Here is a 27,162-nt window from a genome sequence, read left to right as displayed (position 1 = left end):
CCACAGGTAAGCCCTCAAGTACCTTTAGGAATGGGATTTGATGATTCAGGGGTTCCTCCCAGTGGAGGTGCTGGACAGTGGAGAGGATACTCCCATGTCCTGAGTCCAGTTTCGTGCCAGAGCGGGAGCCGACGGCTCCCTGAACTGGAATATGCAAGGAGGGCACCAAATGTGCCCTTCAAGCAGTCTCAGTGGCGCTGGCAAGCGCCCCCACCCTGTCCTAATACACTAAAATCCTGTGGCAGGATATCTTTTGTTCTGCCTTCCCCTGCTCGAGCTTGGCTCAGCAGCAGGAAGGCAGAAACGTGGCTCTGACTCGGTAGCATCCCTAGCTTGCTGTCCGGTTCTGGAAGACTGTACCGGGAGCACTGAGGGCCTCCCGGAATAGTTTTACAGCCATTTTCAGTGGGGGGGGGGGGGGGGGGGGTATGAGTCCAACATGTTTGAGACCAAACATTACAAGGTACGTTACAGCCAATTTAGAGATGGTTATCACGTAATGACGCTTGGCCACTCTATATGTCTCAATGACTGAGGCACTTACAACTCAGGAGAATGGACTCTGTGTGTTGTAGGGGTGTCCTCACACTTAGATCCGAGCACCCTTTGAAAGGCCTGCCTTATGGGTGACATAGGTATTAAGTGCAGGGACCCCAGATATAAAGTAACATATCTGTCGTAAGTGGTACTAGCACCAGCTTACACAGGCTACAATGGCAAGCCTGTAGTCACAATTTGAGTGGTGTCTAATGGGTGGCATAACACATGCTTCAGTCCATGGGAGACCTCTGGTGTACCTATGCCCTGAGTACCTTAGTACAATATATACTAAGGAGTTCTCAAGGTACACCGGTAGCTAATCTGGAGTGTACCCAATTACTCACTATGTCCAATTTAGGGAAGAAGCACAGACGCTGGGGTCCTGATTAGCAGGATCCTAGTCAGACTAGTCAGAAAACGTAATTGCACCAACAAAAAGAGTGGTTGACCATGAAAGCAGATCCTACTTTCCTACACCTCCATAGCAGTACACAATTACCCAAATGAGCTTCCATATATTGGCAACAACTTCAAAGGATGAATGGGGACTAAACTATTCTTGGACAAAAAAAATATTTTGGATTAGAAATAGTAATAGTGTGCCCCCGGGAACTTAATGAACAAATAGACCTCAGCTGCTTTATATTAAGAAACTAAAATAAAAAGGTATTCATTTCCCCAAACAGAAATGTAAAGAATTGCCACTTTATATTGAAACAAGCAGTGAACACCTACAAGGAAGATTGCATTCTTTATTATTTTAGAGCAAAGTTCTCCAAAATGTTTAATAATAAGAGCTACTTATGTGCAAAACAAATTATTTTGTGCTACTAACATACATATGAGTTGCAATAGTGAGCACATCAGATAAGGTTACATTAGTGGCCACCACATGCAACATTACCAATAGTGATCACCTCAGTTCATCAGGCAAAGCTGACAGCAGTAATATAAAGAAATGCTTTGTCAGTTTTGGATGTCTCTGCATGGGTTATATAGCCATATCTGCAATGTCCCTGGCACTGAGTTAATAATATTAGTAACAACGCTCTCAATGTTGCATAATTTATCACTCAAATATCAGCTTTAAATAGTTTTGGAGAATTCAACCATTTTTCTCCAAATTTCAGCTTGGGAGTTCTGAAAATACAAACAGTTTTGTTTCTGAAACACATTTTTCAATTAAGGTATATACATATTATTTCAAACAAATAAACATATTCAATTTAGAAGAGTAGTCTGGACTGCACACAGGATAGCTGAATAGCTATCAGTAGCATAGAAGAAACTCGTTGGAGAGGCCTATTTTGGAAACATTTTAAGGTATGACTGCGGATTAATTTTAAAGAATAACTTTCATGAATTTGTAGCAGTTCCAAAAAATAGCTGTGATTAATTTGTGTATGTTTTGAATTTTTACTAACATTTCATTAACATTTTGTGATGTATACATGTAAGCATAACGTCAGGCTGGACATGTTATCAATATTAAAAAAAGCATGAGTACATAACTGATATCACAGAATATACAAGTGTTTCCTACAAGCACTCTATACAGACAAAATAACGAAGTAAAAATTCAGTATATAACCAGTATATAAGGCGTTTGACTGGCCCCAGTAGTTCGAGCTCCATTCTTGCAATAGGCAGTTAACAACTGAAAAAACAAAGGCTACATCTTCAAATATGTATTGCAACACCAATCAACCCATTTTGTCTAGTCTGGGCACACTGCACAGCAGTTTTGTGACAAGCCTGTGTCTTTTAAGGTGGTCAGATTTATTGCGTATTGGCATTAAATACACGTACATCACATCACCGCCCTATACCTTCAGAAGACAGCCTTTTAATCCTGACCCATTTACGCATGTCAGTAAGCCAGACTGTATACAGTGAACGTATTGCACTCTCCCATGTTAAGGCTATTTGGCATTTAGCCAATAATAGCATAGTGTTAGGAAGCTGAGCTGCGGATGCATTTCCTAGTAACAGGCAGCATCCCTAATTAAACCAATTTTGCACTTCATGCCAGTTTCCAAGCATGAACCCACAGAGATATGAAACTACCTCATACTAGAGGTAAGCAATCACCTTGCAATTCTACCATACGTGCTTACTTCTTCACCCGTATACACTGGGGGTTAGGACAGGGTATAAAATGTGAAACATTTTAATCAGAAGACTGTCTTAACCGTAAGAGAGCAGCTGTGCAGGGGGTTAAAATGGAGAACATAAGATAAATCAACACTAAATTAGGGAACCATTGGGCATAACAAAAGGGGAAAGAAATGCTGTAGGCCCTGGAGAACATGTTTAACAACCAGGGATTGAACAGACAGGCTGACCGCATAAAACCCCAAAACGGTAGTCAGGTAACCTATAACAGTCCCCAGAGCAAGGCCTTGCCTGGCTGATGATCACACAAACAGAAGCACCTCCGATAGAGGAGCAGAAGGTGAATAAACTTGTCTGGAAAGGCACCAACCACAATCTTGCCCTACCGGCAAGCATCGTGGACGTTAGGGGTCACTGCTGCTATTGCTGGTGATGGTTGAATCTTGAAGTTTTTAACCAGGCTTTAGACAAAAATCCTCCTGACACAAACCAGGTCTCTTTAGCTGACCTAGAAAACGTTCACTGTTGGCTTGAAAAATCTATTGACATGTCTTGCTCTCTCTACGAAGAAATTTAATAATCATCGCCCTCCTGCCCCCTGGTACTCGGACAAGCTAAAGAAGGAAAAAAGTAAATGTAAAGCACTCGAAAGACGCTGGAGGAAGGATTACGCAATCAAATCTAAACTTCCTTATAAAACGTCAATAAGAGTCTATCACTCTTCTTGCAATACTGCAAAAGCTGAATACGTGAATATCACCATAAATAACGCACAGAATAGTTTTAAGTCCCTGTTCAAAGTAGTCAAAAATGTGTCTGGTGCAGATAATCTTAACAGCCCCCCTACTCTTACCGAAATACAATGTGAGTATTTGGCAGAATTCTTCCTCGGAAAAGTAGAAATAATTCACGCTGCTCTGAATGTTAAAGATGTCAATATTCCACAGACTACCAACCAAACTCCCATAACATCTAACACAGCTGAACAGCTGGACGATAAGCCTGTGGAATCTGGTTCCTTACTTGAAAATTGTGCACTTTTAGATGCTACCTCTTCACCAGGAGATCAACTTCCTGGTATGATAATGCAGAAACTGGATTCAGCTCCCCTGAAAGTGATTATGGAGTTACTTAATGCTTCCGTTCGTGAATCCACTATTCCTGCGGAGTGGAAGCATGCCATGGTTCTCCCGCTCTTAAAAAAAGCAAACGCTGATCTAGTGCAGTTGTCCAACTTCCGTCCAATTTCTTTGCTGTCAGTGTATTCTAAAATTCTGGAAAAACTAATCAATATTCAATTAACTAAATTGCCACTCAACATTTTTTGCATCCATCGCAGTCAAGCTTCCGGGAAGGCTTTTCGACTGAAACTGTAGTCCCAGCGGTCACAGAGAAGTTACGCGGTCATCTGGAATGCTGGGGATACGGCGGCGCTTATATTGCTTGATTTAAGCGTCACCTTTGACATGGTGTCTCATTCAGTGTTACTGAAAGCCCTGCATTCGTTGGGCGTTGTTGGCCCAGCCCTTATTTGGCTTAGCGGCTTTCTGACTAACCACACATTCCAGGTTTTTTCTTCTAAGGCAGCATCTAAAACTCATTTGTCACCTTACGGTGTTCCTCAAGGCTCTATTTTGAGCCCTTTATTGTTTAACATTTATGTTACGCCTTTGGCAATTATTGCTGAAGAAACAGGATTGTCTATTTTTTCCTACGCCGATGACAAACAAATAATGTTTTCTTTATCGGCGTATAGGACTTCTAAGACATCTTCTCTTCAGACAGGTCTAAGGAAAATTGATGGATGGTTGGAAGCCAATTCACTATAACTTAATTGTGACAAAACGGAGGTCCTTATTTTGGGAAAGAATAAGAACCTCTGGGGCCCTCAGCACTGGCCGCCTGAAATGGGAATTCTCCCTCAAACCACTGTATAAGTTCGCAATATGGGTGGCTTCTACCTGCTTCACTATCCTGAAATGGCTCAGAAAGATCCTCTGGATGTTTCCTAGTTCCACTCAAAGAACGGTAGTCCAAGCTCTTATTACATCTAGACTGGACTACGGCAACATCCTGTACCTAGGAGTGATACGCAGATTGCAAGTGTGCAGAACGTGGCAGCCAGGTTGCTTTGTCAGATCCCGAGAATGGTCTCTGTCTCAAGCTCCCTTCATGAGCTTCTTTGGCTCAGGGTTGAGAACCGTGTGTAGTTCAAAACCCTGAGCTACATGGTTAAAGTGAAGTCTGGTAGTACCCCTCATTATCTAAGGGCCATTGTCCATCCTTGTACACCTTCACATTCTCTCCGTTCTTCTACCCAGGTTAAGTTTTCAGTTCTTAAGATTAGACGTCTCGAATGGGAGGTCGGTCTTTTGCTTATCTGGGTCCTCATTTGTGGAATTCCCTTCCCCTATTTCTCAGGAATTAAACTATTTTCAGCAATTTTCGTAAACATTTAAAAACTTGGATGTTTAACCAATAAATTGCAGATAATCTTGGTAGTTTTACTCTTTTTCCTGTCCAGCGGCGCTGGGAAACCTTTTTGGTAGCTGTGCGCCTTATAAAATTAAAAAATAATAATAAATAATAATAATAAAGTGCAATTAATCACTCCGCAGTCCACCAGTTTACAGCACGATGCACTTTACCTCGGAGAAATAACAGGGAATGATTAATGGCATCAGCACCTTATCTCAGATCACAAAGCTGAACTCAAAAGATTTCATTTAGGAAACACAAAGATATAGTCTCATACAATAATATATTTCTTTCTAAATGAACATCGTCACTATATTTGCTAATCGCCCTAGGGCCACTCTATCCAGCCAGGCCGGGCATAGCCCAAGTATAACCTCTTTTAACCGCTTCGCTGCTCCTGTCGGCCGCCGAGCACTACCTCTGTAGTGCTGCGCACGTCCGTTGGCCGACGCGGCCCACCCACTCTTTTTTTAACCCGATACCAAAGGGGATGATGGACGGAGTGCTTGAGCAAATCAAACACTCACCCCTAGTCAACTGATCTGGGTTTAATCCATCATCATTCTTTATCTCACTCCACCCTAGTTCCGACATGGCCATATGTAAATCAGTCTAACCTGTGCCTCATGGGAACAGTCAAGCCCGAACTGCCAAGCCATGTCTTCCATGGACCGAAAACAAGCATCCTGGGACCAGTTTTGAATTCATAATCCTCATCAGCCAGGCTATCTTGAATCCAGTTGTAGAGTGAGCAAGGGACCCACGTCTGGGCATACCCTGCCAACTCAGGGCGAACAAAGCGATACCAAAGGGGATGATGGACGGAGTGCTTGAGCAAATCAAACACTCAACCCCAGTCAACTGATATGGGTTTAATCCATCATCATTCTTTAGCTCACTCCACCACCCCAGTTCACACATGGCCATATGTACTGATGTGGATGTATGACATTGTTCTGCATTCTGTCCATCAACTGTTGTTTTTGCATATGTCACCCCGAGTGGGACGGGTATGGTCAGACGCGAGTCCCGTGCTCTCCATGCCACTGGAATCAAGCTATCCTGGCTGATGAGGGCTGACAGCCCGAAACCGGTCCTAGGATGCTTATTTCCAGTCCAGGGAGGACCTGGCTTGGGGGTTCGGGCTGGACTGTTCCCATGGGGCACAGGGTCAAGTCTGATTTGCATATGGCTAGGTTCAAACTGAATGGCATGGTGAGCAAAAAAAAAATGGATTTGGGCCCAGATCTCTGTACTGGGGTGAATGTATGACATTGTTCTGCATACTGTCCATCAACTTTTGTTTTTGCATTTGTCACCCCAAGTGGGACGGGTATGCTCAGACGTGAGTCCCGTGCTCTCCATGCCACTGGAATCAAGCTATCCTGGCTGATGAGGGCTGAAAGCCCAAAACCGGTCCTAGGATTCTTGTTTCCAATCCAGGGAGGACCTGGCTTGGCAGTTCGGGCTGGACTGTTCTCAAGGGGCAGAGGCTAAAGACTGATTTGCATATGGCTAGGTTCAAACTGAAATGGCATGGTGAGCAAAAAAAAAATGATGGATTTAGGCCCAGATCTCTGTACTGGGGTGAATGTATGACATTGTTCTGCATTCTGTCCATCAACTATTGTTTTTGCACTCTTTTAAACCGCCGCACTGTGGCGGAATTTGCGCCGCGGTTAAGCAGTACGTCTTTTATAGCATGACTGGCAACCAACAAGACTGTAGGAATCAATTGCACACTGTTTTAACTTCTAGTCTACCAACAAATCGGTACTTTTGTTCGTGAATTTTATGTGTATTAGCGGTTGTGCCGCTCTTTTATGAATTAAACTAAATCAAATAAAAGTAATTTTTCATTCAGGGTTGCTGCTGCGACTGCTGGTAAGCCCCTTGTGACCCCTGGCATTGCCTTTGCGAATTAGCATCAGCAGTGGCAGGAACAGAAGCAGCTCGTACTTTTGAACGTCAGTGGGTGCTTCACTCACTTCGTTTTTGTCAATTTTTTAATTATACTAATAGTGTATAATATTACGTTTTTAGCTATTAGTTTAATAAAAAAATAGCTGGAATATGACTTTCCTTGGCAGCTGAGCCAAGTAAAAAAAAAATGCTTATAAATGTATGTATGCTGTGTGCATACTTGCACTTTTGAGTATGTTTATGTAAGAGAGTGTGTGTGCATTGTCAGGCAGAGTGTGTGTGTATGTGTGAGTATATATGTGAATGCATGTGTATGTATAAGCATATGTATGCGTGAGTGAAACTGAAGGTCAAGGGGCATGTTAAGTCACTTCCACTATCCCTGGCATTTTGGTGAATTGATGTCCATGGCAAGCATTTTCAGTTTTTGTTGAGGGACGCCTGGCTGCCACAATGACATTGTAGATCTCAAAAGGAGGGTCAAAGATAGTCAACTGTCGCTGCTCAATCTCCAAGCATGAAGGTAGAGAGTGTGCAAGACTGGGTGAAAGTCCCTGCCCTACTGCTGTTACTACAGGAGAACCCCTTGAAGGGGCAGCCTGATCACAGGACAGATGCTCATGCCCAGGAGTTCTGGATACCACACTCTCTGTGCCCAGTCTAGAGTCTCTAGGAAGACTTGGGCCCAAATGGTCCTGAACTTCTTGAGAACTCGGGGCAGGAGAGGTATTGACAGAAAGGTATTCAGGAGTCCAGAGTTCCACTGCAGACTGAACGCGTCTCAGAGCAAGAGCCAATTTGGAAACTCCACCGTGCAGAAGTTCTGACATTGCAAGTTCTCAGTGGTGGAGAACAGATCAAGTCAAGGTTCTCCCCATTCTCAGAAGATACCATGTGCTACTTCCAGTGGCAGCTGCCATCCATGTGTGGTTTACAAGGCATCAACAACTGAGTACATCTGCCCCGAAATTCAGAGATCTCGCCAGTTATTGCACAACCATGATTATTTCCTGATGTTCCAGCCATGTCCAGAGGTGCCCGTGGCCTCTTGGAACATGGGCTACAACCCCACTCGGCCGTGCTTGTGCAGTACCACATGGGGGTGGTGTAGTCCGATAATAACTGTACCAATCTTCCTTTGATGGATGGGAGGAAGACTTTCAGTGCCAATAGGATAGCCCTCAGCTCCATAAGTTTGTTATGGAGTCATGTCTCTGCCGGAGACTAGAGTCCTCTGATTACAACATTGCCACCCCATCCCAGAGGTGATGAATCTCTGCTTTGGGTGGGGAAGGCAGAGGGGTCTGCATTTGACCCAACTGCAGTGCAACAACTACCACTACAGATGTTTTGCAGTCTCTTTGGAAATCTGGACCAGATTGGAGACGCTCTCCTGGTGCTGTGGCCACAGACTTCAGCTCCCACGGCAGAGCCTGCATATGCCATCTGGCTTGCTTCATCAGCAGAATGCAGGAGGTCATCAGACCAAGCAGCCGCAAAGTCCGTCTCACTGAGATCCAGGACTAAGGCACAACCATCGGAATCAAAGCCTGAATAACCTCAACTCTCCGCTCCGGAAGTAAGGTGCAGAACTGCGCAGGTCCAGAATGGTTTCAAAGAAAACGTGTCAGAGAAGGAATCAGTGTGACTTTGGCATGTTAATTGTAAATCCCAGCAAATGTAGGAGTTTTACTGTAGTCTGGAGGTGGATGACGACTGTCTGGGAAGAGCTCGTCTTCAGCGGCCGGTTGTTGAGGTATGGAAGACTGGGACCCTAGACCTCTGAAGATGTGCTGCAAGCATGACCATCACTTTCCTGAACACACATGGGGCACTAGTTAGGCCAAATGGGGACCACAGCTTAACTGAAAATGCTACTGGCCCGCTGTGACAGACAAGGATATGGAAATACAGATCCAGGATGTCCAACGATACCATCCAGTCTGGGGAACCCAAGGCAGACAGTATATGGATCAGGGTGATCATTTTGAAAATCTCCTTTCAAAGGAATGCGCTGAGAGGACAAGGATCTATGCTTAGGTTGAGGCATCCATCCTTTTACAGCACCAGAAAGTAGCAGGAATAGCAAACACAACATCCTTCCGGTGCTGGCACCCTATTAATGGCTTCCTTGGCCATAAGAGCCTGCACCTTCTGCTGTAGTGAGGAGAGGTGGTCCTCTGTCAGCTGATCTGAAGAAGTTGGCAGGGTTTCAAGTAATCGGAGGGCGTAACCCCACGATGCTTTGAAGCACCCACTTGTAGGAGATTATCACTTGCCATCAAAATAGGTGATGTCTAATCCTGCCACCAACAGGGGATGTTTGCTGCGTTGAGGGTTAAGCAATGGGAATACAAATTATTTGCCCCAACTGAATCCTTGCCCTATAGATCACCAAATCTATCTAAATGTTGTTTTATTTCAGAGACTCGAGGCACCGGTTTTATGAGATACAGCAGAAAATCATCTGCAGATTAATATCAAGTGGGTATACCATATACTACCAAGCTATTCGACATACCGTACTATAGCCAGCACTAACAGGACAGTTAATAAAGGGCAGCCCTGTCTCGTGGCTCTGCCTATTTTCCACTTTGCAGAGTCCGTTTTCCCAGTTCAAACCCTAGCTAATGGGTTAGAGTATAGTAACTTAATCCAACCTATTCTTGAGGGGTCAAATCTCTTTTCTCTACTACACCCCTGAGGTAAGACTGGCCAGGGAAGTTCAAGTGCTTTTCTCTATTCATTGTATTGAATTTGCTATAGCCAAAGAGTCATCAAATTGGGAGCTCTCATGGATAGGTCATTCAGTATAAAGGTCTTTGTAATACAATGAGAATATTCCATTTATCTCACTTGAGGGCACTATTACATAGTCTACTTTGCAACAAACAGACTATAATTTCTGTATGGTTAATTTTTCAAAAGCATAACCAAGAGGGCACCAGATTTGTTGTATATGTATGATAATGAAAGCAACGAAGGCGCTACAAAGTCTCCTTTTATCTATTTTGTACTACTTTGCATCTCTGATGCCTTTTGATGTATTTATAAATATTTCCCTCTCAGGGCCATCTTGAGTGCTTTCCATTCTATCTCTTTGTTCCATATGAGCTCAGGTTTTCTCTCAATCATATAGGTCAGCACACCGCTGAAGGCAGAGTCTTGTAAGTCTGAAGGCTACAGGCACTACAAAGGAATTAGTGTGACAAGTGTCCCCCATTTTGAGCATCAGCAGTAATGGGCTGCGGACAGATATAATTTTGCATAAATATTCTGATGTGTATGCAGGTGTCAATATATCTCATTAAGAATGTGTCAATGAGAGTATGGCGCATATGAAGCAGGGAGTTAAAGGAGAGTTCTATGGTTCTGAGGTGCAGAAATCTCCATCCGTTTTTAGGCACCAGCTATCCAATCTTTCTCTCATAGCCACCTGTGCTAACCGTATTCCCCATGAGTAGGTACGACCTATCCTTGTCTACATCAGAAATACAGTTGGGATCACCCCACCAGATCGCACAGGTTGGGCCCACATCTGTAGGTTTGGGCATGAGATGCAATAGATCATTTGGTACTGCACTTAGTACCTACGCTCAGATTTTCTATAATAGGATCCCAACTAAAAAGCCTTTTACTTTTACAGATCTCCACTTACGATCGGCAACCACTTTATGCTTCTGGAATAGGATATCAGACTATATCCATATAATTGTTCTCAGTGCATAAAATGAATAGCCTATTGGGGTTATATTACCCTTCAATTTATTTTTCAGTTCACATATTTCTGCTTGTGTTTTGTGTCTCTCCTAAAGTAAGGCAATCTGTACTTCTTTTCAAGTATGGAAGGACTCTGTGGTACTTCAATGTAGCATCTATGCCACCAATGTTCCAAGTTATACATTTGTACTATTTTTGGTTAGTTCTACTTGAATTAAAATGGTGCGTGTCAAACTCAGAACTAGTTGCTTGAAGGCCACCTACTGGCCCATTATGTGGCGACGCACAATGCAATGCCCGATCACCCACTACCTTGCACACAATTACTATTAACTAGCGAGGCAGCATTCTCTGTGTACCCTTCGTCCCTCCTGGGTCTGATACAGTTTTAACCATAACCTCATAACTTCCTTTAATAATACTTAGGAAACATGTTATGTCAACTTCAACTCTGCGTTACTAGCTTCTGACGCAATGGATATTGTTCCCTGATATCAGTAAGATCACCTTTCACTCACAGTTTAGGCTTTCATTCCTCCACAAGGCACATGGTTACCTAACACTAAACTATCGAGGGTTGGCCTTCAACAACAGTGATGTAAAGAGTTACTTTACTCAACTATGGATTAAACGCTTACTATCCCTCCTGCTGCCGTTATTTCCCAATGTCCTTGTGGGTTATCATAAAGACAGGGGTAAAGTGAGTTGCCAGTACTTATTGCCACAATCCCCTTTCTCCCACCGTGCCCACCCATCGGAATCGCCCAATATCCTTTAACTAGACATCCCTTCCCCTCATTGTTGGTATTCTTGGCAATCAATGTGGGCCCACATGCTCGCACAGGATTATAATACAGAGTCAGATGTCATGGATGAGACTGAAGGCCCAGTCTGCCATAGATCAGTTCTCACTTTCGGACCAGTCAACGATGAATAACTGTCATAATTTCTCAGATGCTCCTGATTACTGTAGTGTCTTTGCCCGAAACCAACACCTACTTACTTCATTTTAATTCTATTCTCGATGGACATCAGTTCCTCCTGTTTCTATTTGAAAGCGTCTGTCTCCTTTCACTCTTCCACCAGCCATTGTTACCACCGGTCACGATGTTTTGACCATCCCACCAATACCAGATGGCCAAATCACTAAGTTTCACTGGGGGGACAACAGCATAATAAAGTCAATTCTGTGTTTCTTGTAGACTCTCTTTAATTTCCAAAACTTTCTTTGAGCTTGTTCTGTCACCGAGCATTCTGGGAATCGTGAGACATTACCACTTGATTTTCAAGGAGCCATGAGAGTAGGCGCTTTGCAGGAAACTGTCATGATGACGATAGTGTAGAAGTTTAGCAGTTATCATTTGACTGGGTCCCAGTGAAAGAGACAGGACCAGTGCTTTGTGGGCCATTAGAAGGGAACATTTTCAGAAGGGCTTATGGTACAACCACTGTTGACAGCCAGTTTACTAGATAAACAGAACCTTAACTTGTTGCGGGAGGTCAGAAATTTGTATATTGTTGCTACATGCTCTCCTATCAACCTCTTTCTCACAAAACTCAGGGTAGCGCTTGCTCTTGCATAATTTGGCTGCCCCAATGTGTTCTGACAGTTTTGGCCTTCTGTAGCCCCACTTCTATAGTTATTATATGGAGCTTGGATTCAAGTGCAATAGGTGAGTACTGCATGGCTCAATACTGTATATTCAATATATTCAGTCCAGGTTAGCTCCTTGTTGACTGGCTGTATTTGCATATCCTGTCGTCTTTAGAGTCTATAATTCCACTATGGTGGAGGGAGCTAGTTTTAAAGAACACTGCTGGAGGTGTCAGATTACTGAGACAATTTTAGAAACACCCATGTTTTTCACTTCACTGAATGATGGTTCATACCAAGCAGTCGTCAACCCGTTTAAAAGGGGTCCAGCCAGATAATTAGACTTTTTAAGAAGAAACATTGCATGGCACCTACAAAAATAGGAATGCAGTTGCCTCAGAGAGCAATTAGAAGAAAGCAAGCCGGGCAGTACACAAGGATTTCCAAGAGTTTGGAAGAGGTGAATGTTGGGCTGAGACTACTAATATGACTAATTTGAGCAACCACTTGTTTGTAACACTACACAAAGTAATCCCTAGGGATGTCCTTTACAGTCTTAACCGCATGCGCGCTAGCGGAATTCTGCTCCAGTGCTGAGTTTTTTAAAACCGCACTTTACATGACGAGCTGGGCTCGTCATGAGCGTGCGAGGAGGCTACCTCATGACGAGCCCAGCTCGTCATGAGCGTCGAAGGGGTTAAACAATTACAGTGATTTACAATTTCATTTCGACCAGAAACAGTAAATCTACACAATCTGAGTACACAATGTATGCGAGCTGAGAACAATTACTGCAAAAATATAAAATATGGTTTATTCCAGATTCTACAAAATAGTCGAATATTAGTTAATAAGATCAGAGTAGCACATACAACAACTCAAAAGAGATAACAGGCATATTTACATCGATATAAAAACACATTTGTCTTTAGGTGACTACTTGTTTTGGTCTTACAATGGCCCACAGTATTACTGGTTGCTTAGAGATCTAAATACCAGGCCTTATCTTCTCCTCAATCCAGGGCTTTTCTCTTCAAGTCTCTTAACCTCATTGGTGCGGGTGTTGGCAGGGGCCACAGTGGAATGTATTTCGCTTAAGCCCTACTCTTCCCTACGCTCATCTGTGAGGCCCAGTGTGCTGATGTCACAGCTGGAAAGTGAAACCAGTGGGTACCATTAGTGCCCACTGCTTACACTTACTGATCGGAGCTGGGCTGGGTGCCGAGCTCTGCCTCCAAGTGGCCAATAAGTATGGGGGAGGCAGTGTTGGAAAGGGGAGAATGACCCCTTTCCAGCACTGTCTCTGTAGTAAAGCAATGAAGACGTGAAAAAGAGCACTTTTAACATGCTCAGCAGCGCTGGGAAAAGTTGAAATTAAGCTGAAATGGAGTACAGGGCAGCTAAGAATAGGAAGTCACGATATCCCTCATGAAGGGAACATTCCCTAAATGCATTGGATTTTAAATAAATTATCGTGACTGATGGAAACGTCTCACTCTTCTGAATCTTTCCAAAGGGAAGCCGAATGTGTAAAATGAATTGAAAATATGGAGTAAATGCTTTAGAAATGTATGGAGTAAATAATTCAAAAGACAAAACAGAGGATTAAAATGAAGACTTTGATTCATTTGATGCATCCATGGCTGTGCATCTTGTACAGGGATCTAACCCGGTTCCGTTTTGTTTTGTTGGATTTCAAGCGCACTGGGCGAAGCGCTATCAAGGTTGCACGCTGTTACTGTGATGAAGAAAGTGAGCATTCAAGTAAAGAGGCAAACACTGAGCACAAAGGTGTGCATTCCACCACCCAAACTGATCTGTAGTAAAGACACCAGGAGTTATTTGGAGTGGGCGAGTGGCACCCAGGGGTGGAGCTTTGCTCCGCTCACATCCCCCGGCACAAACACCTGTTTCTGCCCTCCAAGGGGATGGATGAGGTTACATGCTTCCAATCAGAGCCCTCACTGCATTCCCCTAAAGCAGACTAGACACAAGGTATTTTAAAGAAAATAGGAGTGGGGGTGGTTCACCCTTGCACAGAGCCATGCCTCACCCCTATGGGGGTTATACAGTGTTCCCCCCAACCAGCCCCAAAAGCAGTTATGGGGAGGCCCCCAATTCAGTAAAAATGCCACTAAGGAATTTCTGTTTCTGAAAAAAAGGGGAGGGAGGGGTGGACCACCCTGGCACAGGGCCATGCCCCCCACCCAAAGGGGACAGCTTCTGTTTCTGGAACACATTTTACAAAATGCCCTATTAAACACATGATAGTATGGCTAACCCCAAATCAGTGATATACAGATAACCACTGTTCCTAAACTCAGTATCTTATGCACATTTTTCATTCATTAGATTTTACCATATGAATTGAAGCATTGTCGGTACAAAATAAAGAAATCATAAGCTTCAGCTCAGTTGTTGGCTCTGGTTATTTTGTGTGTTTGGGAAATCTAATACTCAACATAACAGTATACTGTTTTTGTAAATCGGTCATCATGACAAATTATTATGAATAAAAACGTCACTAATTGCGTTTTTTTAACGTCTTTTCATTATTTATTTCAACAATTACTTTTTTGGGGGGAAATGTCTTTGTGGGATCTACATAAATAAACCTTTGCTGAATTCAGATTGTCTACTTTCCAGAAATGTGTAGCTTTCCGTGAATGACCATGGATTTCACATCTGTTTCCATCACAAACTCCAAGTGGGTTGAACCACAAAACTTTTAGAACATGGACTACCTCCTAGAAAAATGCAAACTCTATGGTAAAAAGAACTTTTGTTTTTTTTAATACAGCTCTGTTTGTTCCTCCTGAAAGGTGGGAAGATGGTGATACTAGCATAACAAGTTTTTTTCGACTCTATTGTTAGAAGCATAACAGACATTCTTGTACAGCACTTTTCCCATTTTTTCCAATAAAACACAACATGTAGTTATATTTTGGCAATTTTCTCTGTGCCCTCTGAGACAATTCTCAGACCATGAATACCTTTAAAATACCCCAAACATTGGAAAAAAAGGACACAAACTTGGCATGGATTCTCTACGTGAGAAAAAAGTTAAAGGCTTAGGTGTAAAGAACCCACATAGCAAAAAAGGGCTCAGCAAATGGGCACAGAAAAGCCTCCGCAGCTAAGGGCTAACTCTCACAAGAGGTACGTGGTCAAATAAAATTGCCATCTGTGCACGTTCTTTACTACTGAAGTGATCCATCACATTTTGGGTCACTCCAACAAACCATGTGAACCTGAAGCGAATGAAATCTCCTCCATGAACATTGCACCAACTACTCAATTCACTTTAGCAGTGGAAACATGTAAAGTCCAAACATCAGAGACATGTTCAAGTCGCTGAAGCAGCATAAAAGAGGAAACAGGAATACAGCACTTGCTGTTCATTACATCTGGGAATGTCTTAATTTTTATTTGATTTTATCAGTTTTAGTTGGTTTCATGTTTCTTGTGTTGGGGTGGAGGTGTGACTGATTATTTAAAAAGGAACATTTAGACTCTTCACATATGAAAGGTCAGTAACTAGGAAAAGAATTATACAAAAGTATTTTTAATGTTCAAGAAAAGGAAGATGGACTAGGAGGGCAAGAAGGTCTGAGAAGACCTCCTTTGGTCATTTTTTCCTCAAACATTTCTATGAGGAGTATCAACATAATTACACTGAAGAACTCAGTACAATGTGAGAACTTGAAAGTTTCATTTTAGCTTTCTTATTTGTTCTACAGTAGTCCATCATCTATCAGCAAGGTTTGCCCTGTGCACAATAAATACGCAATTAGATAATATCCACAGAAAAACATAATTCCATACTTTGGAGGCCTTGTGACCGGAGAGTGGATGCCACACTCATGAAGAACTATTATCTCCTTCATTGGATAAACACTTACTATGAACACAATCATATCCTGTTCAGTTCTTTGGTTCTGATGCCAAGAGCCAGAGAGAGTGGATACTGTGTCCTAGGTGGGTCCATCTGGCAACAACATACAAACCTTGAGGAACAATGGGATTTCTGCGGTTACTGGAACACACAAAGTATCAAAGCATTCCGGTCTTCAACATTTTAGGTTCAAACAATGATCAAAAACACTTCACTCACTGGCACTATTTACTCAGCTATGGCTTCCTTCAGTGGCCTTAATAGCAGACTTCAACGAATTAGGATCCCTACCGAACTGCCACCAACCCCCAATTATCGGGACTGGTGCAGAAATCCAACACTCTCAACCCTGCGTTTAGGCAGGTCAGCTTACTTCATGTCATCATAGAAACCATGTTTCCAGCCTACAGCCTTTCACTTACAGATCACTGCTATTCAACCAATTAGTTCAATGAAAGACTACAATACTCAGAATGCACTTGGTTAGCATCCTATGTTTTGCCAAATTCCTGTAATTTTGATGAAAATTAAACTCTGAAATATCTATGGTCATGTACCAGTATTCGATAATCAAAGGAGTCTAAATAATATTCTGTTGAGAGATCCTTTGCTGAAGAAAATGTTTAGAACCACGCTGTGCCAACACTTTTCGAAAGTTACTTACCACAGTATGCTAAGCTGTTCAAGGGGTACTGAGTGGGAAGTAGAGAGAATCAACTACCACATGTGTGACGAAGCCTGTAACAAGTAGAACAGGCTTGGACACAAGGTAAGCCTTACTAGAAATTAAACAAAAATGTATGGGGGACAATAACAGAGGCAAATATGGAGTCCTACTGAACATATAAAGAAAACTAGTCTTCATGTACAACAATAGTACCACAATCACACAATTAAAAAACAATAAGCTCCTGGTTCTCAAACTGAACAAACAACAAAGGAAGAACAATATGCTCACCCAGAAAGAAACAGTGTCTAAGAATTTGAGAAAAAGCTGAGGCTTGCTTACTGGCAGGCTACTAAATATGATCTTTAGGCTTCACAATCAGTGCAATATTCAAGTATATAATATCAAGATTACTTGTTCCTACACCCTCTGTCCATTGTGCATCTACATTCCAACGTGCACACAATTATTATTTTCCCCCTCGTCCTCAACCTACTCTTTCTTTTGTTCCATAAACTGGAAAGCCCTTATCCTCATTCACTTTCTCTACCCTATCATGCAACCTAACCCTCTATGCTGAAACTCCAGTCAAGAACTTCACACAAAGACATTGCAAATTTAATTCAGTTTGCTAATGGCAACAGCATTATATAACTACCTCACTGTCTTAAATGGAAGTGTCCACATTTTAGTTTTATAAGAAGAGTTAGAAAAGGTAATGAAAATAAATAAGTCAGGTCACCTACTTTTTTTATGTCCTTTATATTGTTGTGACTTGGCCTTTTTCTTCTGCTTTGGCATACTGGATTGGCTGTCTTTCGTAGCTAAAAATAATGATAATATATTTTTACTAACCACTTCCAAAACATTAATTTGCAGGACAATTATGTTGACTGAAACATGTATATATTTACAAAAAGAATTATCAATAAAACTGCTGGGCTTTAGTATCTGCTCTTTTTGGTAAAAACATTTTTTTTTACCCTTTGTTACTTTAAGACACATATTTTGCTAATATTTGTTTTTAGTATAAAAGACACTGTCTTTTCCTAATTTTAATTTCTTTCTTGGACTTGCCGTCTCCTCTCCAAATGCATTTTTTTCAATTTTAGTTACGCAAGCTTTTCATTCCACTCAACAAAATGATTGGAATGTATTCTACAGTAACACTTCAAACTAAGAGCCGTATTAGAAGTACTGAGGGGTCAATTCAAAAAGCTGCTTTTTAAAGTCATTAATTTACTCTTTACAGAATTCCTCCTATGTTTTAGCCGATTTACATATTTTTAGAGGTCTACAAAAATCTCAAAGACTTCTCATGGAAACATATGCAACCCATAGATTTCCATTAAAACTCATGCAGCCCCATATTTAGCCATTAAAAAACAATTAACAGGGCCGAAAATTCACAGGAAATCTGGACATCTTCATCTATTAGGAAACCATGCATGATACGGAGAACTTAATTCCAATACACAACAGTATAGAGGTGTTTCACTATGTTCCCCTTTTTTTTTTACAGAACATAATCGAAAACTGTGAGGCAGACACAAATAGTAATCCATCATCTTGACTAAGCATACAAGATACAGTTGAAATTTGCAGATGATGGAGCACCTTCTCTGCTTTGATCAGCCAGTCGTACAGATAAGGGAATACTGGTATCCCCGACCTTCTGAGATGGGCTGCCACCACCACCATCACTTTGGTGAAGACTCGAGGTGCAGTAGTAAGACCAAACGGAGGAACCGCAAACTGGTAATGTTGCGATCCTACCATAAAAACGGAGATACTTCCTGTGCTACTTCAGGATTGGAATGTGTAAATACGCATCCTGTAAGTCAATCACCACCATCCAGTCCTCTTGCTGCAGCGCTTGAAGAACCTGCGCAAGGGTGAGCAACTTGAATTTCTCTTGCTTCAAAAAGAGGTTCAAGATTCTGGATTGGACGAAGTCTGCCATCCTTCGTGGGTATCAAGAAATACCGGGAGTAGCATCCCTGACCCCTTTCCTGCTCCGGAACCACCTCAATTGCACCTTTTCTCAGTAACTCAGAACTTCTTCCTGCAGGAGAAGTAGGTGGTCCTCTGTGCAAAATCCTTGACAAGGAGGGTAATTTGGGGGAAATTCCCGAAAGGGAAGAGCATACCCATTCTCTACAAGATTGAGAACCCAAAGGTCTGATGTGACCAATTCCCAATCTTGTAGAAAATGAGTAAGCCGACCCCCCACAGGACCAATATGAGCCAGAATAGTGGATCTAGGGCTGCTTTGCTGTGGCAGGAGGGGGGTGGGAAGAGGAAGAAGAGGAAGAGGAAGAGGAAGAGGAAGAGGAAGAGGAAGAGGAAGAGGAAGAGGAAGAGGAAGAGGAAGAGGAAGAGGAAGAGGAAGAAGAAGAGGAAGAAGAAGAGGAAGAAGAAGAAGAAGAAGAGGAAGAAGAAGAAGAAGAAGAAGAAGAAGAAGAAGAAGAGGAAGAGGAAGAGGAAGAGGAAGAGGAAGAGGAAGAGGAAGAGGAAGAGGAAGAGGAAGAGGAAGAGGAAGAGGAAGAGGAAGAGGAAGAGGAAGAGGAAGAGGAAGAGGAAGAGGAAGAGGAAGAGGAAGAGGAAGAGGAAGAAGAAGAAGAGGAAGAAGAGGAAGAAGAGGAAGAAGAGGAAGAAGAGGAAGAAGAGGAAGAAGAGGAAGAAGAGGAAGAAGAGGAAGAAGAGGAAGAAGAGGAAGAAGAGGAAGAGGAAGAGGAAGAGGAAGAGGAAGAGGAAGAGGAGGAAGAAGAAGAGGAAGAGGAAGAAGAGGAAGAAGAGGAAGAAGAAGAGGAAGAAGAAGAGGAAGAAGAAGAGGAAGAAGAAGAGGAAGAAGAAGAGGAAGAAGAAGAGGAAGAAGAAGAGGAAGAAGAAGAGGAAGAGGAAGAAGAGGAAGAAGAAGAGGAAGAAGAAGAGGAAGAAGAAGAGGAAGAAGAGGAAGAGGAAGAAGAGGAAGAGGAAGAAGAAGAGGAAGAAGAGGAAGAAGAAGAGGAAGAAGAAGAGGAAGAAGAGGACCTTGAGCACGGCCCCTGTTTCTGCCCCTGTAGGCTTTGTACAGGGAATTCTGCTGTTGCTGCTGTTTGTGTGAGCGAAAGGAAGACCTTCCAAATCCTCTCAACCTCTTATTCGAAGAACCTTTGGTTTGCAGACATAGAGACCTAGCCGTCGCCTTACTCTCCTTGAACCTTTCCAAGGCCGCGTCTGCCTTCTTGACAAACAAACCCAAACCATCAAAAGGGAGATCGATCAAAGTCGCCTGCACATCAGGAGAAAACTCAGAAGTCTTCAGCCAAGCAGCCCTCCTGGTGGCAACAGATGATCCCATGACCCTTGCCACGGAGACAGCCGTATCCAAACCACTCTGAATTACCTGACGAGCGGCAGCCTGCGTATTCGCTAGAACCTCACCGAAGTTCTGCCTGTCCTCTTCAGGTATCTTTGGTACCAACTGCTTCGCGGAGTCCATAAGTGCGTGAATATAACGCTCCAGAAGGCATGTCGCATTCGTAGATTTTAAGGCCATGCTGGCCGATGAGAAAACCTTTTTGGCCGATTGGTCCAATCTCTTTGACTCCCTATCACTTGGGAGATGAGGGAAGGCTCCGGTAGACTTCTTGGAGCAGGCTGCCTGAACTACCAGACTCTCAGGAGACAGATGAGAGGACAAAAAGTTCGGATCTCCAGGAGCAACCCTATACCTTCTTGCTACAGCCTTTGATACCGCACGAGACAAAAAGGGCTGACGCCACACCTCCATTACCGGCTCTGTAATAGCTTCATTAAAAGGCAGCATTGGTTCCACAACTGAAGAGGGAGAATGAAGCACCTCACTTAATATATAAGAATTAAACTCTGCAGTAGGCAAACTCAAATCCAAGAGCTCAGCTGCCTTTTTAATGTGGTACGGTGCGACATCCTTTGATGGGACATCATGAGTCGAAGAAAGCTCCCACTCCTGAAATAATTCCAGGCCACTTGCCTCTTTAAGCTCTTCAAACAAGTCCTCAGACTCCTGCAGTTCTCCCTCCTCCATCTCCTCTGCTCGATACCTTTGCTCCTCCAGTAGCCTTGGAGCCTCCCGCCTAAACCTCATCCTCGGGATCGGCGTCGATGGAGCCACAACCGACTCCGATGGAGCCGGCGCTGGCGTCGTGCTCGGATCCGGAGGTACAGCCTGGAAAGTACGAGGTCGAGGCGGAATCGGAGCCGGTGAAGATGGTATCGGCGTCGAAGACCTCGGAGCCGGGAAATGCCAGGACGGCGTCGCCGGCAGAAAAGGCATGAGCGGTGCCTGTGCATAAGTCTGCAGAACACCCAAATTATAGGCCATTGGACCCATGGGACCAGATGGTGCTCCAGAGGGGTACATGGCTCTCGAAAAGACCCCGTACATCGCATTTAAATAATGCGTCGGGTCTTGGCCCGGGCCTGGAAAGTGTGGGTATGGTCCCAGACACTGCTCCTGTTGTGGTACGATCGGAGTCGGGCCAACCGGACACGAGGGAGGATCCATCGGAGTCGAAGACCCTTCAGGCGGTGGAGCCTCCCCCTCCTCCCGAAATGGAGAGTGCGTCGGCGCCGGGGAAGGATTCGAAGCTGGAGCTGGGGTATGCTCCGGAGATGCCACAGGAAAAGGCTCAACTTGCGACTCCAGATTCGATGCAACAGGCGAAGGAGAGACATAGTCCTTCCAATGTCGATGTTTTGGAGATTTCGACTTCGGATCTGACTCTCTTCCAGAGTGATGCCGCGACCCATGCTTCTTCTTCTTGTGCTTCTTCTTAGATCGAGAAGCATGACCCGAAGACGACCTCGAAGCCGATATCGACTTCGAGCGGGACCTCGAACGCCTCCTACCTCTCTTCTCCTTTACCGGCATTGTAATAGCTTCGCTACGAGCAGCTTCACCTCTCTCTCTAGCAGCTCCTTCGGGTTAATTACAGCTGGAGCATCATTGGACGTAGTGGTGAGATGACAGGCACCAAACGCTGTCCTCGTGCGGATCCGTTATCGACATTAACTTTCCACATGCTCCACAGGGCTTGAACCCAGATTTCCTAGATGACATATCGACAGGAAACATGATTTAACACAAAACAAGTATCAGTAACAAAGTAACCAAACGAGCTACTGAGGATCCCAAGAAAAACCGTTCGCGTAGAAGCGGAAAAAAGGGAACTGATGTCATCACGTCGATGGGGTTCTATTATGGGTTCAGTGACGTCAGCGGAGCCGCGCGCAATGCTGTGCTTCTGTGACATCGTTGACGTGAGGAGCTATGAAAGAATTTTCGAATGTTGCTGACGCAAGGGATATTCACAAGGTGAGGAATCCACTGGGAGATGTATCAATCGGAAAAACTGTGTGCGTCTCTTAAAGCCAAAATCATCTCGCTTTGTCCAGCTCTTACAATCCAACCATCAGGAAGAGGGTCTCTCCATTGGGTGTGGGCATGCCAGTGTAGTATTTTTCTCTGTACTTGCTCCCTAGATGGGTGAGGCTACATCACTTTGTGCGATGGGAGGGAGCACACATGGCATGGAATGATAGCAGTCACTCCATTATATCAAGGAGTGCAAGCATGGTAGTAAGGACTGTGGGCTTGCTCAGCACTAGTGCGGGGGGTGTTGTATTCGGCTGAAAAACTGTTCTAAGATGGTACTTACCACTAAATATGAATAAAGATGTCACACATTTGGTGACAGTGTGTAAATGTGGAGGGAAGGGGGTCCCTGTACCCATCCTCCATGGTGTTTCTGGGGGATAGTATGTTCTGTGTAGATAGGTGAATTCAATGAAGAGACGGCAGGCCGAAATTGGTAAAGTACAGGGTGCCATCTTAGCCTCTCCCCACTCATCTTCATTGTTTCAGTATTTTCACACGTAATGTAGACACATGCTCTTAACACCTTAACATGTTTGGCACCAAGTTAAGTGTGTAAACCGGGTGTGAAAGCCATTAGTATAGTTTGTGAACAACAATAAAGTTAATTTGGAAGGGGTCAATCACTTTCCTACTGGCCACCCTTCTGCACCTTGGCTCTGAAAATCAATGTTCCCATCGAAACGTCTAAACATTTGCTCCTGCTGTATTAGGAGTGATTTTGAAAATCATCTGGCTATGAACAGCCACCAAGATACTGATCAGGAAAGAGAGAAAAAAGGGTGGTCGCACCTAAAGGATGCTTCCTACCCTGAACAACAGACTGCAGCCCCTCCACCCCGACTGTTTACCTAGTGACATTGAACCTAATTGAATTTCTATTGGAGCCTTGTCTCCTTAGACCTTATTTAACATCTACATGACTCCACTTGGAGTCCCCATCAGATTACACAGCATCAGCATTCTTTCCTAAGTAGACTACACTCAATTGATACTCTCCCTAATAACAACAAAAAACAACTTTGTCGCATGCATGACTGCAGTGGCTTTTGATGGACCAGTTACGTACCTTCGGTAGCGCCTTATCTGGTAGAGACATTACCTAGCCGCAGATTCCTTACCTTTGAACTTCCAGGCATCAGGCTGGATCTGAAAGATTTTCATAGCTCTAACCCTGCGCTCCAGTAGGTGTCGTCAGTCGACTTCGCGGGACATGGTCGGCATTGTGGCATCTGCGCGTCCTCAATATAACCGCCACTCTGGTGCGCTGACATTCGTACTTTTCATGACTTTCCATGACAGAAGCGCGAAGCCATGAAGTGTTACAAAGAACAGCTAGGGCTCAGAAGGGGAACAGCCCTGACACTAAAAACACATGCACAGTGCGGGGAGGATGAGTGGATCGCTAAGAAATATGCGGCTAGATCATGTCTCTGCCAGATAAGGTGTTTCGGAAGGTAAGTAACTTGTCCATTTGATAGAGACATCTAGCCGCAGATTTCTTATCTTTGAACAGATACCCAAGCAATACCTTCCCCGGAGGAGGGACTGCGGAAAGTTTTACAACAGAAAATCCTGCAGAACAGAGCAGCCAAATCGGCACTTCCTGCAAACTGGAAAATCCAGGTAATAGTGCCTGGCAAACGTGTGCAGAGACGCCCATGTGGTCGCTTGGCAGATATCAGCAATTGGAATCCCACGCTGAAGGGCTGTGGTGGCTGCCTTTGCCCTGGTGGAATGGGCCATAAGGCCTTCAGGAGGCTGCTTCTTTGCCAAGGCGTAACAGATTTTTATACAGAGTATAAACCAACGAGAGATGGCCGTGTACTTGAAAACCACGGCCCTTCTTTGCTCCCACATACCCTATAAAAGAGTTTGTCATCCACCCGAACTCCTTAGGACGATCAAGGTAGAACAATAAAGCTCTTTTTGGGTCAAGATGGTGGAGACACGCCTCTTCATTGGAAGGGTGAGGAGGTGCATAGAAAGTGGTTAGATTAACGGACTGTCCCAGATGGAAGGGAGTTACAACCTTTGGCAAAAAGGATGCACTAGTTCTTAGCACCACTTTGTCCAGAAAGACTGTCAGGTAAGGAGGCTGGGATGACAGTGCTTGAAGTACGCTCACCCTCCTCGCAGAAGTAATTGCCATCAAAAAAGCTGTTTTGATAGTGAGCAACCGTACAGGGCAGTAGTGCAGTGGCTCAAACATCAAGAAAGTAAGGATCAAATTAAGGTCCCACTGTGGCATAAGAAAAAAAGAAGGGGGAACAAGTGGGTTAACCCCTTCAAAAACCTCTGCACCAGAAGCGAAGGCCGATTTGGCAGCCAAAGAAAAGCTCAGAGGGCCGTAAGGAAGCCCTTCAGAGTGCCCAGAGCAGAGCCCTGCTGGGCCAAGGAAAGGATTAACAAAATAATATCTGACAGAGAAGCAGATAAGGGGTCAATAGACCATTCTGTACAATATTTACAAAATTTGATCCAACTGCATGCGTATACTGATTGCATGGAGGGATACCTGGCTGCTAGAATAACAAACTTCGTGAGGAAGGTCAAAAGCTGTCACCTGTCACCGCTCAATCTCCAAGCAAGGAGGCGGATACTGAACAGGTTCAAGTGGAGGACCCTCCCTTCCTGCTGCTGCGACAGAAGATCCTCCTGACGGGGCAGCCTGAACGGAGGATCGATGCTCATATCCAGAAGCTCGGGATACCAACCTCTCCATGCCCAATCCGGAGATACAAGAATAACTTGTGCCTAGTTGCTCCTGATCTTCTTGAGCACTCTGGGCAGGAGTATTATGGGGGGAAAGGGCATACAGGAGGCCTGAGCTCCACTAGCAACAAAATGCGTCAGAAACTCTAACATGCAAAACTACTGACATTGCACGTTCTCTTCAGAGGTGACCAGATCTAACCAAGGCTCTATCCACTGCTGCAAGAGACGGCAAGGCACCTTCGGCTGAGTTAGTCTGCTCTGGTGTTCAGAGAACCAGTCAGATGTTGAACCACCAGGGAAATGCCTTGTCGTTCCAGCCAAGTCCAGGGCCTCTTGACAGAGTCCACAACCCCACTTTGCCCTGTTTGTTGCAGTACCACAAGGCAGTAGTGTTGTGGACATGCAGCAAAATGCAGCAAAAATGGAAACGATATATCAATTATTGTAATAATAATCAAATCAATCCACTTGCTGCGTCATTTCAAAACATTTGTCCTTGGTTCGTGTACCCGCTATCAAAGCCTTTATGGAAGGACTCAAAAGAATCATTCCTCCTAGACTTCCACCTTCTCCTGGGTGGAATCTTAACATAGTCCTTACAAGACTCATGGGCCCACCATTTGAGTCGTTGCACAAATATGAACTTCAATTTCTGACATGGAAGGTAGCCTTCCTCATAGCCATCTCATCTCTTAGGAGAGTTGGTGAGCTCCAGGCACTAACCATACAAGAACCATTTTTTACAAATTCACCAAAATAAAGTGGTCCTTAGGACTAACCCCAAATGTTTACCCAAAGTAGTTTCTACCTTTCATCTCAACCAGTCTGTTGAGTTGCCCATGTTTTCCCCCAACCAGACTCAGTGGCAGAACATGCTCTTCACACATTAGATGTTGAGAGCATTACTTTATTACATTCAAAGAACTAAATTTTTTAGGAAAACCAAACAACTATTTGTTGCTTTTTCACCACCACATAAAGGCAATCCTATCTCAAAAGCAGGTATTGCATGGTGGAAGGTTAAGTGCATACAAATATGCTACATTAAAGCTAAACCCACATTAACAATTCCCCCTAGAGTACACTCTACACGCAAATTAGGGGCTTCCTTGGCATTCTTAGGGAACATACCCTTAGATGATATTTGCAAAGTTGCAACATGGTCTACACCACACACATTCACAAAACCCTACTTGGGTGTTAACGAGACAACAAGCTAATGTCGACCAGTCTGGTTTAAGAACACTATTCAAAACCACTGCAACAAATACAGGTTAGCCACCGCTTGGGAGTAACTGCTGTACAGTCTATGCTAAAGCATATGATCTATAGCTCATATGCCTCAAATAGAAAATGCTACTTACCCAGTATGCATCTGTTCTTGGCATATAGAGCTGTAGAGCCATATGCACCCACCCGCCTCCCCGGGTACCTATATCTGTTGCAGTATTATTTTACTTAGATACACTATACATTTCTACTCTTACTAGCTCCATCATCACCCTTACGGCAAAACAATCCGGGGATAGAGTCGATGCCCATGTGCACTATCACTGAAAGGAGGAATCGCCTACCTCGTGACTGCAAAGACTTCTTCGAACAAAAGCAAAGCGCAAACACCTGGACCCAACACCAGATGGTGATCCATGCTAAAGCATATGGCTCTACAGCTCTATAGACCAACAACGGATACATACAGGGTAAGTAGCATTTTCCTTGTTAGCCACGCACCTCAACGCCAAATGCCAACATTTTGCATCAAGGTTCCCCCACCCGCTAACCAAGGGAAATGTCCTGTGGATAAATTGTAAAAAAAACATGAGCAACTTGTATGTTCATGCAAATTGGGTATTACGTATCTACTAACAACAAGTGTTCACATGGAACTCATTTTGAAAATAATTTCATGTTTTTTTTGTTTAAATTTGTTGATAGGCCTGATTTCGTGCAGTAAAGCACCGGTCACGTGTCCTCCGTCCTCAGCTTTCAGTGCAGGACTGAAAGCTGAGGACGGAGGACACGCGACCGGTGCTGTGCTTTACTGCACGAAATCAGGCCTATCAGAGTCTGATTCTCCTCATACAGTGACTGGAATGTGATTTTTAAATTGA

The 27,162-nt window shown here is 43.8% G+C and overlaps 1 protein-coding gene across 2 annotated transcripts in view; it reads right to left on the bottom strand.

Moving 5' to 3' along the window:
* MBTD1 (mbt domain containing 1) overlaps positions 1 to 27,162 on the bottom strand; it is a 1,097,355-nt gene that overhangs the window by 237,260 nt on the left and 832,933 nt on the right. For both annotated transcript variants that reach the window (XM_078654423.1, XM_078654424.1), the window contains exon 15: positions 17,679 to 17,756. In XM_078654423.1, the coding sequence (XP_078510549.1) occupies positions 17,679 to 17,756 (78 nt within the window). The remainder of the gene's footprint in view (positions 1 to 17,678; positions 17,757 to 27,162) is intronic.

The sequence above is a fragment of the Lissotriton helveticus genome, chromosome 7 (assembly GCF_964261635.1).
Source record: "Lissotriton helveticus chromosome 7, aLisHel1.1, whole genome shotgun sequence".
Taxonomy (NCBI): domain Eukaryota; kingdom Metazoa; phylum Chordata; class Amphibia; order Caudata; family Salamandridae; genus Lissotriton; species Lissotriton helveticus.
This window is presented reverse-complemented; position numbering and strand designations above follow the sequence as displayed.